The 16,574-nt window shown below is 32.8% G+C and overlaps 2 protein-coding genes across 2 annotated transcripts in view; one reads left to right on the forward strand and one right to left on the reverse strand.

Moving 5' to 3' along the window:
- Positions 1-6,738: 6,738 nt before the first annotated feature.
- LOC130902501 (unconventional myosin-Ia) overlaps positions 6,739-16,574 on the forward strand; it is an 80,622-nt gene continuing 70,786 nt past the window's right edge. Inside the window, exons 1-3 of the mRNA XM_057814694.1 lie at positions 6,739-6,894; positions 14,366-14,507; positions 14,819-14,910. Coding sequence (XP_057670677.1) covers positions 14,386-14,507; positions 14,819-14,910 — 214 coding nt within the window. The 5' untranslated portion in view covers positions 6,739-6,894; positions 14,366-14,385. The remainder of the gene's footprint in view (positions 6,895-14,365; positions 14,508-14,818; positions 14,911-16,574) is intronic.
- LOC130902505 (putative mediator of RNA polymerase II transcription subunit 26) lies at positions 8,269-9,441 on the reverse strand. Its single transcript, XM_057814701.1, has one exon. The coding sequence runs from the start codon at positions 9,421-9,423 to the stop codon at positions 8,356-8,358; it is 1,068 nt and encodes a 355-aa protein (XP_057670684.1). The 5' UTR covers positions 9,424-9,441; the 3' UTR covers positions 8,269-8,355.

The following is a 16,574-nucleotide window of genomic DNA, read 5'->3' on the forward strand; positions in this document are numbered from 1 at the left end:
TGCTAAATCATTCAACTCTCTTTGAACAATCAAATGTGGCTCGCCAGAACTAGTAATTGGAGTAAAAATGGGGTCGGTGAATTATTCTTTAGTGCTTCCTGATGGTACGTTGCTTCCAGTATCTTCTAAAACAATATTTTGCGGATCTAAAAGCAAAATCGATACTGGTAAAACCTCGTTTTGGGGAATAGGTTGTATAGAAGAGGACAAATTGGGATACTCGATCTTGAGCTTTCCTTTTTTAGAATTACCTTCTGTCTTTGTTAGAAAGTCATCAAAATGGTAAGTAGGTTCCCGTCATATCATTGGAATTGCAAAAAACATGCTTTTTTTCTTCCCATTCATCCACTGCACTAACTACACGTTACTACTAAAACAGCACGCGTGGGGGGCCCACTGCTTGTCTTGGTCTCCAGTTAAAGTACCAAAATATTTGAAATAGTCTTTTTTCACATTTTCGGAAAATGGCCTAGCTTCCGATTTCACCATAAACTCTCAAATATAGCAAAATTTGTCAGGAGAAGTTTTGCAGCCGTAGCGCGTTTAACTGGACATTTTCGTCTTTATAATCACTTTTTGCACTAAGAAGAGACAACCACTTACTATAAAACTCAACAGAATACTAATTTTCAATGCTATTTTCATGTTTATTATTCTAAATAATACTGTTCAGGTATTTTTTCCGCCATAAAATTTACAGATATTAACCACCCCTTTATAAAATTACCTACCTGCTAATGTAAACAGGGATAATTAAGCTATTGAAAAGTTGTACGTGCTAGGGCTTGATAAATATTAATTTTAACAAACAAAGGTCTCACCTGTGTTACGAAAATCTTGTCGGTCAGTGTAATTAGCGTCGGATAGTACGTTTGATGTATTTACAATGTTGTAAGCGCCAAAGAATAGATTGTTCAGGTCAAGTATAAAATAGTTTTGTTAGGTTAGGTTTTGTTTGCTTTTAACATAATAATATATTTGAAATGGATTACTTAAAATTTGTCAAGGTCAGGTCAGATTTTTGAGCATTGTTTTATGTACCCTTCAAAAATGATCTTAGATAACGCAAGGTCTCAGAATATTGGCCAAATTTCTCTTTGAGCATTTGGACGCTGTGTATGGTGTATCCGTACACCACCACGTGACAAAAATTCACAATCCCAAAACCGCCGCCGTCATTGGAAAGTACGCGAGATAGTTGCAACATTAGTCATTTAAATAAGTTACGTGTGCTATAACTTTCACGAAACTTTGGGCATGAGAAAGTTGTTGAAACATAAGCATAACCGTAAGAACATTTCAGAGCACTATTTGACGCTATTCAAGTACAAATTTTTGTGCAATTTCTGGAAAGTAGACGAAACATGAATCCACTGGTACAGATCAAGGAACAGTTAAAACAGTAGACTTTATATATACTCCAAAGAAAACGCAGCCGGAATGGTAATGAACACCTTTTTCTGGGATTCATAAGCTGTAGGCTACAAAAACACCTACAGAAGGACAAATGGGTCACACGGCTATACATTGATCGTTTATTGGGTAAGAAACTCGCCCTATTTGACGAATAAATAAGTGATCTTTCTTATTGGTAGCTCTTATTTTATAGATTTGACCCGTGCGTTTCACCAGACGTGGATTTCAATCGTATAAGGACGATATCGCCACCAAGGAGGCCTATTTTACAAGCGAAAAAGCGTATTTTTTAGACGAGTTAAAGAAATTGGAGCAGCACTAGATTAAATGTATCCAACTAGAGGGAAACTACAGTTCAACATTTCCAGTCTTCTCATTTTTATTTTGTAGTACTTATAGGATCACCCCAAATGAAGAAACAGAAATAATGAGAGTCCCGTGTTTAGTGGTGGACGACTTGAGGCTGAATTAATATTAAATAATACGGTAAAAATTACCAATACGTGCCCACGTACTAATACTATTGCAGAGATGTTGCTTTCGTTCCGCGGGTCTATAAAGTGTAGAGAAGACTCGAGTTCTCACACAGGTATGGGGGCGTGCAACTACACGCCGTGCTTGACCCAAGTAATTAGAGCCCTATGTACCTGCGCCTCGGAGGTCAACAACGATTCACATGTCTATTGCCTAATTACCGAACAGAATCTCGGCGGATAAGTTTACTTAATTTCACGTCAGTACACAATACATTACTTGTTCAATTATATTTTAATAACGAATAGAGAGTACGTCACTACCAATCAGCTTTATGAAATTATAGAATGTTGATTCCAATTATAAAGTATTATTTAGAAAAATAGTATCCACTCATTTGTAGATTTGAATTATTGTAAGAATGCATGTAATGGAATGTTTGTATGAGAAGATAAACTACTCTAATTTATCAACTTGAATTAGTGTTAAAGTACAGATGAATATCTATGGAAAGTCTTTCTCAATGTAGACGATACGCCTGCTGTCCAGGAAAGGAGGAAATAAATAAATGAGTAGCGTTTGCCTGGTATAAGATAGCGATTGTTGATTTGTAAGTTCATTTGCTTATATGTAATAAGTTTAAGATGTCATTAACGGTCCTTAAAAATAAATGAATAAGTTGAGGAATTATAAAATGATGAAAAAATATTATTTCCAATGCGTTATTTTGCGTTTGGTCAGTTAATGTGTTGTTAATATCTCAGATAATTCATCCCCATACCATACATTTCAATACTGAATTGAATTAGTTCATGTTTTATTCAAATGATATTATGAATACTTATTTCTTCTTCTGCTTCTTTTTTTTCATAAAGATACGGACTGTTGCGACGATCTGTTAAAGTAAAGATTGGCCCAAAAGTATCTGGCCCAACAAAGAAAACACAACAGTTTTAAAAAAAATATATATTTATTTTTCAAGGTAATTTCCTTTTAGCTCCGTACACTATTCCAACGATCTTCAATAAGTTTGGTACCTTCAATAAGAAACGTCAAGCCAGTCAATAGCCATTAAATATCGACAAAAAATAATCCGAAGGGCCTAAATCTGGCGAATAGGAGGCATGAGGTAGCAATTCAAATTTTAATTTATTAATTTTGACCGATGCAATGAAATTTTCCTAGCCACCTAAACTTTGTAAGTATTAATAATAGCGAAAAAAATAATTCGCAATTGATGAAATATTTTCTTGGACTAATTTGGCTTCATTTAAATTCTATATCTATAATCAAAATTTTTGGAACTTTTATGCTCATTAAATCTTCGGATCTAAATGAATTAATTGAATTATATTTTATAAATTTCTACCACGTTTTGTACCTGTTTTATCCGTTCGACTTCCTCAATTTATGAAGTAATACTAGCAGCTGTTTACACAATCCTTTTTTGTTAACTTAGTCCTAACTTGATTGAATGAAAGCCGAAAAACAAGTTAAGCATTATAAAGTTTGATTTCGCCGTTTTTTTTAAGCTACATTTTACCAAGACGTTTTTGTCTGCAAAGGTAGCTAACCAGCTAAATTAGGAAAAAAATAAGTATGGACTTCCTATACATATATGTATCAATGATCAGAAATCCAACTTCGATTTGTATCATGCACTCATAAAAATAATATCTTAGCAAAACGGACTGATCAGAAAATTAACAATACAGCTAGAAATGGATTCACTCTTTTTTATTTTTAGTAACCACAAATAAATTGATGACTGAAACATTTGTTTTTTATTAATATAAGAAATTAGTTTATAAGAGTCTTCGGCATTAAGAATTGTTCAAAAAAGTGTAGCCTCAAATGGAATCATTGAAAAATAGGAGAAATAAGAATAAAGGTTCTCTTACACACGATCTCTTCTTTCTTTAATCACCGAGTCATTTTTTCAAGTAAGGAAACAGAAAATGATCCGAGGGGGCTAAACCTGGTGAATAGGGTGCATAAAGGATTTGTGAGGAGGTGCATTGTCTTGATGAAACAACACTCGCATAATACTCGCCGTTAATAGTTTTTATTTTTGATTTTGCCTGCAGATGGAACGGTCTTTGTCTTCTTTGGAGCCGGTTCTCCTTTTTCAGTCCATAGTTTTGAATGTTCTTTTGTTTCAGGTGTGGAGTGATGAAGCTTCATCCATGGTTATGAAACGACGCAAAAATCGGTTCTATTTTTGTGAAACATTGCCAAACACTCGATGAAAACATCTTGATGATGGTGTTTTTGTTCTAATGTCAGCAAACGCGGCACCCATCTTTAGCACAGCTCTCTCGTGACCAAATTTTCAGTTAGTGTGTACTTTTTCAAATGCGTACTATGTCTGCTAACTCAAGCACTTCAAGCCGACGATCATTCACTATCCAGTAGTAGATTTTCTTAAACATATCTGAAGTCGTTACCTCATTAGGTTTTGCGGTTTTACACAGGTCGTACGCTTTCGTTTGAACTCTGCTACCCAATATTTTACTGTTGGTTACGAAGGAGCAGTTTTACCCAGAGTAGAATCTAGTTTAGCTTTTATAATGGTTGGGCTAAGGCCTTTCAAATAAAAGCGATGTATCATATAACGATGACCCATTTTTTCCATGTTTACAAATTCACTGAAACTATTGATGACTGCTAAACAAACACTAAACAACGTGGTTACGTCAAACTTGAAAAATATGATGTATAGATTGTGTACTTACTAATAGTGGTATTTTTTAAGAAACTACTGCTATCTCTAGGTCAGGCCCGGTAGTACCATCATCATATATGTGTTTTCAAGGAAACTGGACGTGCATAAATCTTACAGATTGAATATTGGATGTGATATCTTTCAAGCAGTAATTTACGCAATAGGGAGGCCTGCCAAACTGGAGAAATGGTATCAAATAGAATCATAATTTACGCAATTGATCAGACTGTCTAAAAAATTATAATTCCAAAAACAACACGAACACTACAGTGAGCCTCTGCTGGGTGAAAAGAAAAACTAGAGCATATAGGTTTGCAAAAATCGAGACGAGGGAAGAAGATGCCGAGAAAACAGCTACAGTGCTATCATAATATTCAAGCAAAAATTAATCCAGAAGACCAATGAAGTAACTACTGCTGGCAAAAAACTCAAGAAATTGGAACAACAGACATGTATTGTAAGGATTCCGCAGACACCCAGTACATCAATTTATCGGGATTCATTTCTTTAGAGAAGTTCAAGCCTGTGGAATTAGCTACCAAGGCACGTCTATTCCGAGCACTACAACAAACAGAAATTCAAGATCAATATCCACAGGCATCTTTTGGTCTCAAATAAGGCTCCTAGTTTTTGTGAAGCTGCCTCGGCTAATTCGGTAACGTGACTATTCCAGGATACATTGCTTCTAACCTCAACACCCAACAAACGAATTTGCGGTAATGGTGATACTTTATGTCCTAAGCTGCACTGCTATCCTTTGTAAAAACAGAATCGTGGGTATTGTTAATAAGACAAGATTTGAGTATTTAGATTGGACTGAACAATAAAATAAATTATTAATAAAAAATCTGAACAATATATAATAATGCATCTAAATGTTCTTGATTTTAGATGTCTTCAGTTTTAAAATTAATTATTCAGTTAATAATTTTTGGAAGATAAAATTTGACGTTTCGACTTTTCTTTGTCTTTATCAAGGATGATGAGGAAATAGAAAAAAGTCAAGGAAGAATATCATAAGATCTCCCGAATGATTCTTCTTCTTCTGTGTATAGGCATCATTGCCTGTTTTTCTTCACGTCATTGCCTCTGCTCAGTGACCTGGGAGGTTGTCACTCCATCTTTTCCTAGGTCTTCCAATGCTTCTTTGTCCTGCTGGTGATTTGTTCCTTGATATTTTCACAATTCGTTCTTCCGTTATGCGGTCAATGTGCTCATTCCATTTTATCTTTCTATCCAGTACCCAGTCATTGATATTATCTATCCCGCATGTTCGTCTTATGTTTTCACTCCTTTCTCTATCCAGTAGTGTTCTTCCCGCTATTCTTCGAACTATTTTCATTTCTGTAGTCTCCAATATCCGTTTCGTTTTAGAGGTCTCAGGTCGGGTCTCTGCTGCATAGGATAATATAGGTCTGATTGCGGTCTTGTAAATGCGGGCTTTTGCTTCAGTCCGAATGTATTTATTTCGCCAGATTGTGTCATTTAGGTATGCTGCTGCTCTTGAGGCTCTTGTAGCTTGGTTTCTTACTTCCGTCTCCACGTCCCCGTGTCCAGATATTTCGATTCCCAGATATTTAAATTTCATTTCCTGGTGTATTATTTTGTTATCCACCACAAGCTTACATCTGATCGGTGTCTTGGAAGTAACCATTGATTTTGTCTTTGCCGCTGATATTATCATATTGAATTTTTTTGCTGTTTTGTTAAATTGGTACAGTAGCCTGTACCGAATGATTGTTCTATGTAATTCGATGACAATGATAAACTAGGAACACTTAACACGTGTACAACATATAGATTCAAATGTTATGTTGATTTTTTTATGAATAGAAAATAGTAGGTTTTATGGCAGTGATGAATTTCCTGTATATTTCACTAATAGATACATTTGGAAGAAAACGCGATGAAAACAGAGATTAATTTACTATTGACTAGGAACGTATACTTAACAAGATAATAATCTATTATTTAGTCGCGATAAATTATTTTTATGTGTGTATTAATGTCAAAATTGCCAATGAGCCGTCGAGCACCTACCGCGTGCTCTTTCTCAACAAAACGCATGCGTTCAAGTACACGTTGCTTTTGAATTCTTCAATTCTTCGTCGTTCTTCTTCACTAGACGCACATGTCGACTCCTGGTGATATAAGGTGAATCTCGATTGTGATGTGACAGAAACGTTGGATTTGAAGTGAACGAACGTGACAATTTTTTGTGCATGTGTCAATCTTTATAAAAATAGGATTTCGTTCGCGGGATATTAATAAATTTGCAGGTATTTCAAGTATAAATTGTATATCAACTTATATTGAATCTTTAATAATTTTTATCAAGTTTCTTTGTCGATTTTTATTTAACTGCTGCAATGAAACACCGAGGTGGACTAACTTTAATATATTTTGAATCGTATTAATTCTTGTAAGAAATTTTAGAATTCATAGGTTTCAAAATTCAATATTCAAATTGACGTTGATAGAATAAATGTGTTGTCAAATATTTAACGGTACCTTCCCCAACATTTCTTTTAGAAAACGCGTATAAATTGCTCCATTTAATTTATTTGGTAAAATGTAAATACCCATTAAGCAATCTCTAACCATAACCACCCACACATTAACCTAATATTAACCGAATCTTTTTTTCATCCCAAACGCGAAAATTCCTTGCATAGTAAATCTAGCCTTGTCCGTATACAATAGATATTTCGGAAAATTTCGACTTTCACGACACTTTTATAAATACCAGTTTGAAAATTCCATAAGCACTTGAAAATCTCTAGGTTCTAATGCTTGAGCAATGGCCAATTTGTTTAGATGTAACACTTTTAAAACTTTCCATACATTAGAATGGTCCACTCTTACAGCGCGACGTACAGTTCAAGAGTTCAAGTACTTAAACTTGGACTTTCAAAAATATTTTTTAATATTTCTTCTTCCAGATACACAGTCCTTGTTGTGCGTGGATTTTCAGCATTGTTTCTTTCAATTAACAAGTTTCCGGCTTCTTTCAGCCTTCTTTCAATACTTGCAAATGTTGAATGATGTAGAATTCGACGATTGCGAAATATTTATTGGTATAAACGAGCTGCAGTCTACCATTTTTTCGAGCTTCCCCGTAAATCATTAACATATCGGTCAACTTTTTAAACGAAAAATCATTTCCTAACAGCAAAATTAATGTAAAAACTAATTTAAAATTCTATGATTTTATCTACCAAGATCGTGTTATTCGTTTTTTAACTAAAAAGAATCAGGCAATTCAAAACAAAATTTTAAAAAAAATTCCTCCAGTGGCGTAAAATATAGGGGTATAAAAGTGATAACTAACCCTGATAGCGCGCCACTGGTTAAATTTTTCCAAAGTTTGTTTATCTCAAAATATTACTTTATTAATTAGTATATTAATAACCAAATTTGAAAAGAAAATTTTATGGCGTTCTAAATTTATGGTAAATTTTCTATTTTGATTTAAAATTTTGAACACCCTATATCTCAGCAACTAGGCCACGTAAGGGTTCGTATTCTCATATCAAAATATATCATTAATTGAGATATCTTTGTAGTAGAGCGTTGTGAGTCGAATATAGAAACACCCTGTATTACAGTTATTTGTTTCTTAGAATGAGTTTGTTGTTTATATAATGAATAACTATTTCAAAACTCAATTTATTAATAAATCGTGAAAAATATAATCAACATCGCAACATATGATCAATCTTATGACAAAAAATCAAATTTCAATAATCGACATATCGACGGTTTCCGAAGATATCCGTAAATCTATTGGAATCATGCCAGAATTGACGATCAACATCTCTTGGAACCGCTGATTGCCTATAGTCGTTTACGTGTCCGGGATGATAGGTATTTTCATATTCCTGTTGCCTATCACGTGTCGCTGGGTGTTCTTGTTGTCGTTGAGAATATTCATGATTCCGTTCTTCCTTAGATGGTTCTCTTTGATGTTCCAATGAATGATCCCTATCACTTTCATGATTATGTTGCATATGTTGCCTCTCCCATGGATACTGTTCAAATTGCAGCTGATGTAGTGCTTGAACCAAATTATTGAATTCTTCATGCGTCAGACGATTCTCTTCAAAATGTCTTTTGATAAAATATCTGATATTTTCGTGAGTCAAGGTTGAAGATTCATGGCGTTCCAAATCTCTCAGCATATCATTTAAAACTTGCTTAAAACTGTCCATTGATCTTTGATCCAAGAAATGTTCTGGAAGATAAGTCTGCATAATACGATGTAAAGATTCATCTTGATGTACTTGATAATCTTCGACTTTTCGTTGGAGCCATTTTACACGATCAATGGGAGTTCTTGCTCTTTCTTCTCCTTCTTCTTGGCGTTTATTATCTCGAGTACTCTCGTTATCAATGAGTATTTCTTGGTCTACATGTTCTGAAAAAAGATGATGATCTAAAAATTGTAAGATGCTATAAGCTTTTGGATGTATAGCTCCAGCGCGGTATAACATATGTACTTCTTCAGATAATCTCCTGTAAGTTTTTTCTTCCATTAGATTCTCATATTTCGAGAATAATTGAATAAACGTATTCATTTCATCGGCATTCACTTGTAAAACCACGTGTTTTTGGAACATACCATATGGATAACTCAAAATTACATCGTACTTGTTCAAATCTTGTCTATTTCTGTGCACTGTTATCTGTCTCCCATTTTCTCCTTGGATTGTAATTGTTCCATCTATATCAACGCTACATTTTCTAGTCAAATACGTTGGAAACGAATAGCAAACGGTAACTAACGAGATGAGAAGTAAAAGCTTCATCTTGGCTGTACTTGAAGTGAATCTGATTGCTGTGAATCCATCTTTCTCTTTTATATGAAAATAATCAACAGTTATCTTCCTTGGTAACATTCCTTTTGCACAATTATAGATATTTTTGTTGTTGAATTAAAAAATGAAATTAAATTTAATCTGGATAATAACATTTGTATACATTATTTTTTTAATTCATTATAAACAATTTCAGAATGTCGCAATAATTATCGGAGTATTTGTGGAATATCCGGTTATTGTTAAATGGAAATTAACGTATATGATTCTAAAATTCAATTAAAATATTAAAATAAATACTTAAAAGTATTATAACATCATATCATTAATACTGATATTCATTTATGCAAAATTCATTGCAAAATGGCATTGTGCAGAGTTGCACTATTTTAATTTAACACCTTATTTTTCCCTTATTGTAAGTTTTTTTAAGGTTTTTTGCATACATATATATGAGTTCTCTATTTTTTTCAATTGTTGAATAGAGTATCTCCAGTTTTCAGTGATTAAATTTTTAACTTTCTGCCATATCAACCCGATCGGATTAAAAATTCAATAATATGTTGGAACCCGAAATTCCAATTCTCAAACGTATTTCTTTCAAAAGTTATAACTTTTTACATCTTCTAACAATTGTTGAACATCATAACTTAAAAATATATGTCACGTTCGCACAAAAAGTCTTTTATTTCACTTTTTCTATTACTGTAACCTGGTATATTATTTTTTTAGCGACTATGGTAGAATGTATTATCCATCGATATTTTTGTAAACTATCAACCCATCCTTTAATGGTTTCATCATGGGTGTTGTACCACCTCATCTAGGTTGATTCAAGTATGGTTTTCCCATTTAGCTTTATTTATTTGTTCGAGATACTCTACACTGAGTTTGTGCAAGCGCTGTTACTCTAATATAACTTCCCTTATGTGAAATAAACGACGTAGAGTAGACCATAAAGTTGTAGTGGAACAATTAACCTCAACAGTAGTTTCCTTGAATAATCTTAGTGAAAGAGACGATATTTTTTGATATACATATATATATAAAACAAAATGTGAAGGTATAATATTTAATAACCAAAACAAATCAAATCGACATCAGGTGGTTTGAATATATTATTTGATTCTCGAAATACAGTCTGAAAGCTATTTTATTGCACTATATTGTACTCAATTTTTTGTTTGTCGATAATTTTTGAAACCAAAAAAATAGTAGGATGAAACCCATTGGAAAGGAAAAGAATTTAATAAAAACAGAAGGAAAAATATTTTACGTGCGAACTGAGGTGTGGAAGGGAAAGGGGTAGGGTAAAAAACGGTTTATCTCGATTTCCGGCAAAATTAAAAATCCTAAAGCTCTTTCAAATAACCTCGAAATTCATGTAAAAAATTGAAACCAAGTTCTTGGTTTTTTGTTTTTATCCTTTTACATTATTTTTCACGAAATTCCGGAAATTTCTCCTTTTTATGCCCCAAATGTGATTTATTTTATTTGAAATATAAATCATTGAGCCTTATTTTGACTTAATATCGAAAACGCACCTTAATTATCAACAACAACAATAAAATATCAGTTTTTTTTAGAAAATCGATTAGTTTTTTGTTTTTTTGAAATCTCTACTTTCCGATGGCGTGAAAAAATATTATCATGATGATGGTAATATTTTCTCAGAAACGACAAAAAAAAATGAAAAAATCGCATCCAGCAATTAAACATAATGATTAAAAGAATTTTCGGATGCGAGGTTTATTACTGCTTTTTTAGCCTGTTCTGAGAAAATCTACCATAATAAAGGTGATATTTTCTCAAATCATCAGAAAGAAAAGATTCCAAATAACAAAAAAATCACCCACTTTCTTGCAAAAGGTGATATTTTGAAGGAAGAATTATTGATTGAAAATTAGGGTGCTTTTTAAATATCAGATAAAAAATATATATTTCAAATAAAATAAAGCAAAGTGTATTTAGGACAAAAAAATTTTTTGTAAGACATAGAAATCAAATCCAAAAATTTGATTATTCAGTTTTTTACTTAAATTTTAGGGTTACGTGAAAAAATGTGAATATAGAAGTTGTTGTTCAACTTTGTACTTAAAATTTCTCTCTTGTAGTTTTGCTGGAAATCGGGATAAACCATTTTTTACCCTTAAAAACTCGCCACCCTACATTCCACACCTCAGATCGTCCTAAATTATTTTTTATTTCATTTTTATCGTGTTTTCCTCCTTTTCCAATAAGTTTAATCCTACTTATATTCTTTTTTTCTCTTTTCATCATTTTTAAAGGTATCTACCCTGGTCAACTGAAATTCCATTCTAATATTTCTTGTAGCCCCATCTATAAGTGTAATTATAGTTTTATTTAGTTGTAAAGCATTCAATTTCACTATTTTATGTTAATTACTTCACGATATATAATTGACTATTTCACCAATTTTTTATTAAATAATATATTGTTGTAGAGAGCTACAAAATATGCAAAATATCAAGTCAAGAGGTTAGTTAAAAGTTAATTAAAATTTGATTAGAAAATTCCATCTTAACAGACAAACAGAGTAAGTTAAATAAATTATAGTGAAAAACGTAGAAAAATATGAAACGTAGATGAAATATATTGTTTGAAAATATGTTTAATTTTCCAAACATTTGTTGCGGTTTTAAAATGTGTTACCGGGACTTCCAATTTATTTTAAAATTAACAACAACTTTTTTTAGAAGTATCAACGATCTTTTTGTTTCAGACTTAAAAACTGGATGTAAGTTTAATATTTTTACTGTCGTATTAGGTATAATTACAACTTCGATGTGATATTTTACAATTTAATAGTCATTTTATTAAAGCAAATGGATAAATAAATTAATGTAATCGTAACAAATTACTTAAGAGCATGTGGCATTCTAGGAATAAAGCAATTAGCAACAACAAGTCCCATAAATTAAAATGTGATACCAGAATAGTTAACGAGTACGATGTCAATAAAATATGTTATATCTTTTGCTTTTAATTTATGGAATCGCTAATTTGTATAATAGTTTTATATTTCAAATGTAAAATTTATTGTTACCTTTTGCTAATAATTGACAAATAAAGATAAATTTATCACGAGATGGATATGCGTTTTTTTTCCAATAATGTGATACCCACTTATTATTCGAAGATGGTCCCAGAAGTACCGGGCCTCACCTAGAGATGGCGGTAGATAGTACACATTAATAATGAACAATTTCAATGAATTTGAAAACTGCTCCGTCGTTATTAACAGTAAAATATTGGGTATCAGAATTTAAACGAGGCCGTACGACCTGCGGTACTAGTGGATTGAAAGTGATTGAGCTAGCAGACATAGTAGGCATTTCAAAAAGTAAGGTACACCGCTTATTTACTGAAAATTTCAACATAAGCAAGCTGCGCGAAGGATAGGTGCCGCGTTTGCTCACAATGAATCCAAAATAGTGTCTAGAGTCTATCACTTCGCATTGGAAACAAAAGAACATTCAAAATAATGGACTGAAAAGGGAGAATCGGCTCCAAAGAAGACTGCTCCGTCTGCAGTAAGGTCAAGGCCTCGATTTTTTGGGATTGACTATCTTAAAAATGAATAACTATCAATGGCTACTATTGTGCGAACTTATTGCAACGTTTCAGCGAAGAAATCCACATCCGTTATTGACATGGCCAAGGTTAATAAATTAAAGTTTGATTTGCTACCTAATGTACCCTATTTGCCATATTTAGCCCCCTTGGATTATTTCATTTTCCCAGACTTGAAAAAATGACTCGGTGGTCAAAAATATTCCAGAAATGATGAGGTGATATCGGCAGTTAAAGGCTATTTCGAGGAGCTCTTATTTTAATAAGGGTTTCGATCTTATTGAACATCGTTTGGCCAGGTATAACCTACCAATTTGGATGACGTCTTTTGAGTAGATTACAAAATTGGAATATATGAAAATATTAAAATATTCACGTATACCGGGATTTTCTTAATCTATGATCCCTATGGTCGGGTTAAATCTTATGGTGAGGAATGGCAAGATCAAGATGAGATTAATCTTTGTGATTAGGTCAGGATCTAGAAATGTAAAAAATAGTATTTATCTGGTAGGATCTAGTCTTGGTTTTGCATCAAGTCTTGCAATTCTTGTACTTTTATGGTACATTTCTATTAGAGGAAATAAAGTAAATAAAGAATGAAGTAAAAAGAAATAGACAATATTTGTCAACATGGAAATTTTCGTTTCCAAACATTACGTACTCTAGTATAAACGAAAATGATTAGATAAAGTATACGAATCTAATAAAACAAAGATAATATCAAAAGAATAAAGAAGACAAGAAGACAGAAGAAGACCATCAATATAAACAAATATGGGTAAATTCTCTTAAGAATTTACTAACTGAATCAAGCACAAAAGAGGAAGAGGAATAGAAGGATCAAAGAACTATATCCGAAGAAATCACAATAAAAGAAGTAATGAGAAATCATAGATGAACTGAGAAATGGAAAAGCACATAGTAAAGATTGAATAAGCACAGAGCTGATAAATACAAATCCTTAAAAAAAGCACCAACTAATAAGGAAAATATGGTTTGCGTCAAAAGAATAGGAAATCGGAAAAATTATCATTATACACAAAAATAGTGATCAATACCGATGCAGTAATTATAAAGGGATTTCCGTGATGAACGTTGCATATAAGATTCTATTAACAGTTATCTAAACACTGCCATCTATTAACAGCACCAAAATAACAGGGTGTTAGTGCAGCAAAAATGCGCAGATTAATTGAGATGACTATGAGTGAAACTATTTTCCCATTTCTTATACAGCTAACGATTTGTTTGAGCGTTTATAAGTTACTATTCACTATCTTGATTTAAGCCCGTACTGTGAACTTGTTTTTAGACTGTTTTATTTTTTAATTTTCAGAATATAACAATGCCTGCACCATGCTGTTACCCGATGAAACCTATGAGCAAAATGCTGTATTCACCGGTCACATTTTGGCGATTCTTAGGATGTACGACGATTTTCTTTCACACTACAGGATACGGCCTGATTTTTTTTGCAGGTACTTATTCATATATTACGATCTAAATAATTATCCTTCTCTATTAATAACTGAGTAAGGAAATTCCTATTCTCAAATCAAACAAAAATTTTTTGCTCATATATTTTGGATTCCATAAATAAGTGTTTCTTAACAAAAATATCTTTTACTCGATTTGATAAAAAGCTTTGATAATATTTCGATTAATCCGATATAAATCGATTAGATTATTTCCTATGGATTTAATTGATAAACGCCGTTTTTCAGAGAAAACTTACAAATACTAATTAATCAATTCAATTAGAGACTCTAATTGATATTTTTCTTTTTAGATATCGGGAGAAGCAGGCGTTACAAAAAAAACTGACCAGAGTCTTATTTGCTACACAATCTAAGCCAACCCATCGAACATTCAAACTAAAAGGTTAGTAAGAAGTAAAAATCAGATACGTTATCTTTACCTATCTAAAATTCGATTTGAAACACCTACGGAGGACAGATCGTTATTATAGTAACACCCCATTTTACGTGAATTCCGAGATTCGCGGTTTTTCATTACGATTGCCGCGCGCATCGGCTTCTCGCTCCTCCCTCTTAGTGTTCAGATTGCGACAGGTTTAAACGTGTTCTGCGTGGAATTGTTTTACTTATAATCTCTAATAATGTCATCCAAAAGAACAAAAAATGAGTCATTTGAGCCTAACAAGAAACGAAAAACACTACACTCAGTATAAACTGAGTATAATCAAAGACTTTGAAGCAAAAATTAAAGTTTGTAAAATTGGTAAAGAAATTTGACCTACCGAAATCAATAGTCGGAACAGTTATAAAAGGTGGAGAAAAAATTATCAACGCTGTGAAAGACTCTCAATCTTTGAATTCAAGTATCATCCGTAAGCTTCACGGTATTATCGCACAGATGGAAACATTTCTACAGTCATGGTGTGATAATCAAGTAAAGGTGAAAAATTGTCCTGTTGATCAAAATACATGGTGCTTTCAAATAAAGCAGATTTTTGGAAAACTAAAAGAAGAAGCTGGAGAGGCGGCTAAAAATGAAGTGTTTAAAGCTAGAATTTAAGAGTCGTTGTAATTGACATAGCATCGCAGAGAGTGGAGAAGTGACAAGCGCTGATAAAGAAGCTGCATTTTTCTATCCAGAAAAACTGAAAACAATAATAGATGAAGGTAGCTACACTAGCCAAACCATTTTCAACATAGATGAATCCGGTCTATTTTGAAGAAAATGCCTAAAAGAACTTTTATTCGCGTGAAGAGAAAACTTTTCCAGGTTTAAAGCCGCTAAGGATCGATTGACAGTAATGGTTGGTGCGAATGCAGCTGGAGATTTTAAATTGAAACCTCTCTTAGTTTATCGCTCAGAAAATCCAACAGCCTTAAAAAATAAATCCAAAGCTGATTTGCCTGTCATTTGGAAATCTAATGCGAAAGCTTGGGTGATAGCTTCTCTGTTTGAAGACTGGTTTTTATTCCCGAAGTCGAACTTTACTGCCAATTGAAAGAAATCTCATTTAAAGTGATGCTACTAATTGACAATGCACCAAGTCATCCTCCCGCAACTCTAATTAATTTTGATCGACGCGTGGAAATTATATTTTTGCCCCCAAACACTACCTGCTTGCTTCAACCAATAGTGAGTCAATAAAACATTTAAAGCTTACTACACAAGACGGCCATTTGCACATCTACATGAAGGTATGAGATAAAACGATGAGCTTTCTGTTAAAGACTTTTGGAAGCAATTCAATGTTTTAGATGCTGTAAGAATTATTGGACAATCTTGGAATGAGGTTTCACAGAAAACTCTCCATGGTGTCTTGAACAACTGTGTTTTTTTACCACTGAAACCCAAGGAGAATCAGTTTCAGATCCTGAACAAATCGATAGAATATTAGAAGAAGTGGTCGATATCGCAAAATAATAAATAACTTCGGTTTATTTTACTTTATTCATAACAATATAAATTGTTTTATTATATTATATTTTATTAAACATTTTTCTTCTAAATTATTTTTATAGTTTTCTTTAAGCTCTGGTCCCGATTAAACATACTATATATGTATTTAT

This window comes from Diorhabda carinulata, chromosome X, assembly GCF_026250575.1.
Source record: "Diorhabda carinulata isolate Delta chromosome X, icDioCari1.1, whole genome shotgun sequence".
Classification (NCBI taxonomy): Eukaryota; Metazoa; Arthropoda; class Insecta; order Coleoptera; family Chrysomelidae; genus Diorhabda; species Diorhabda carinulata.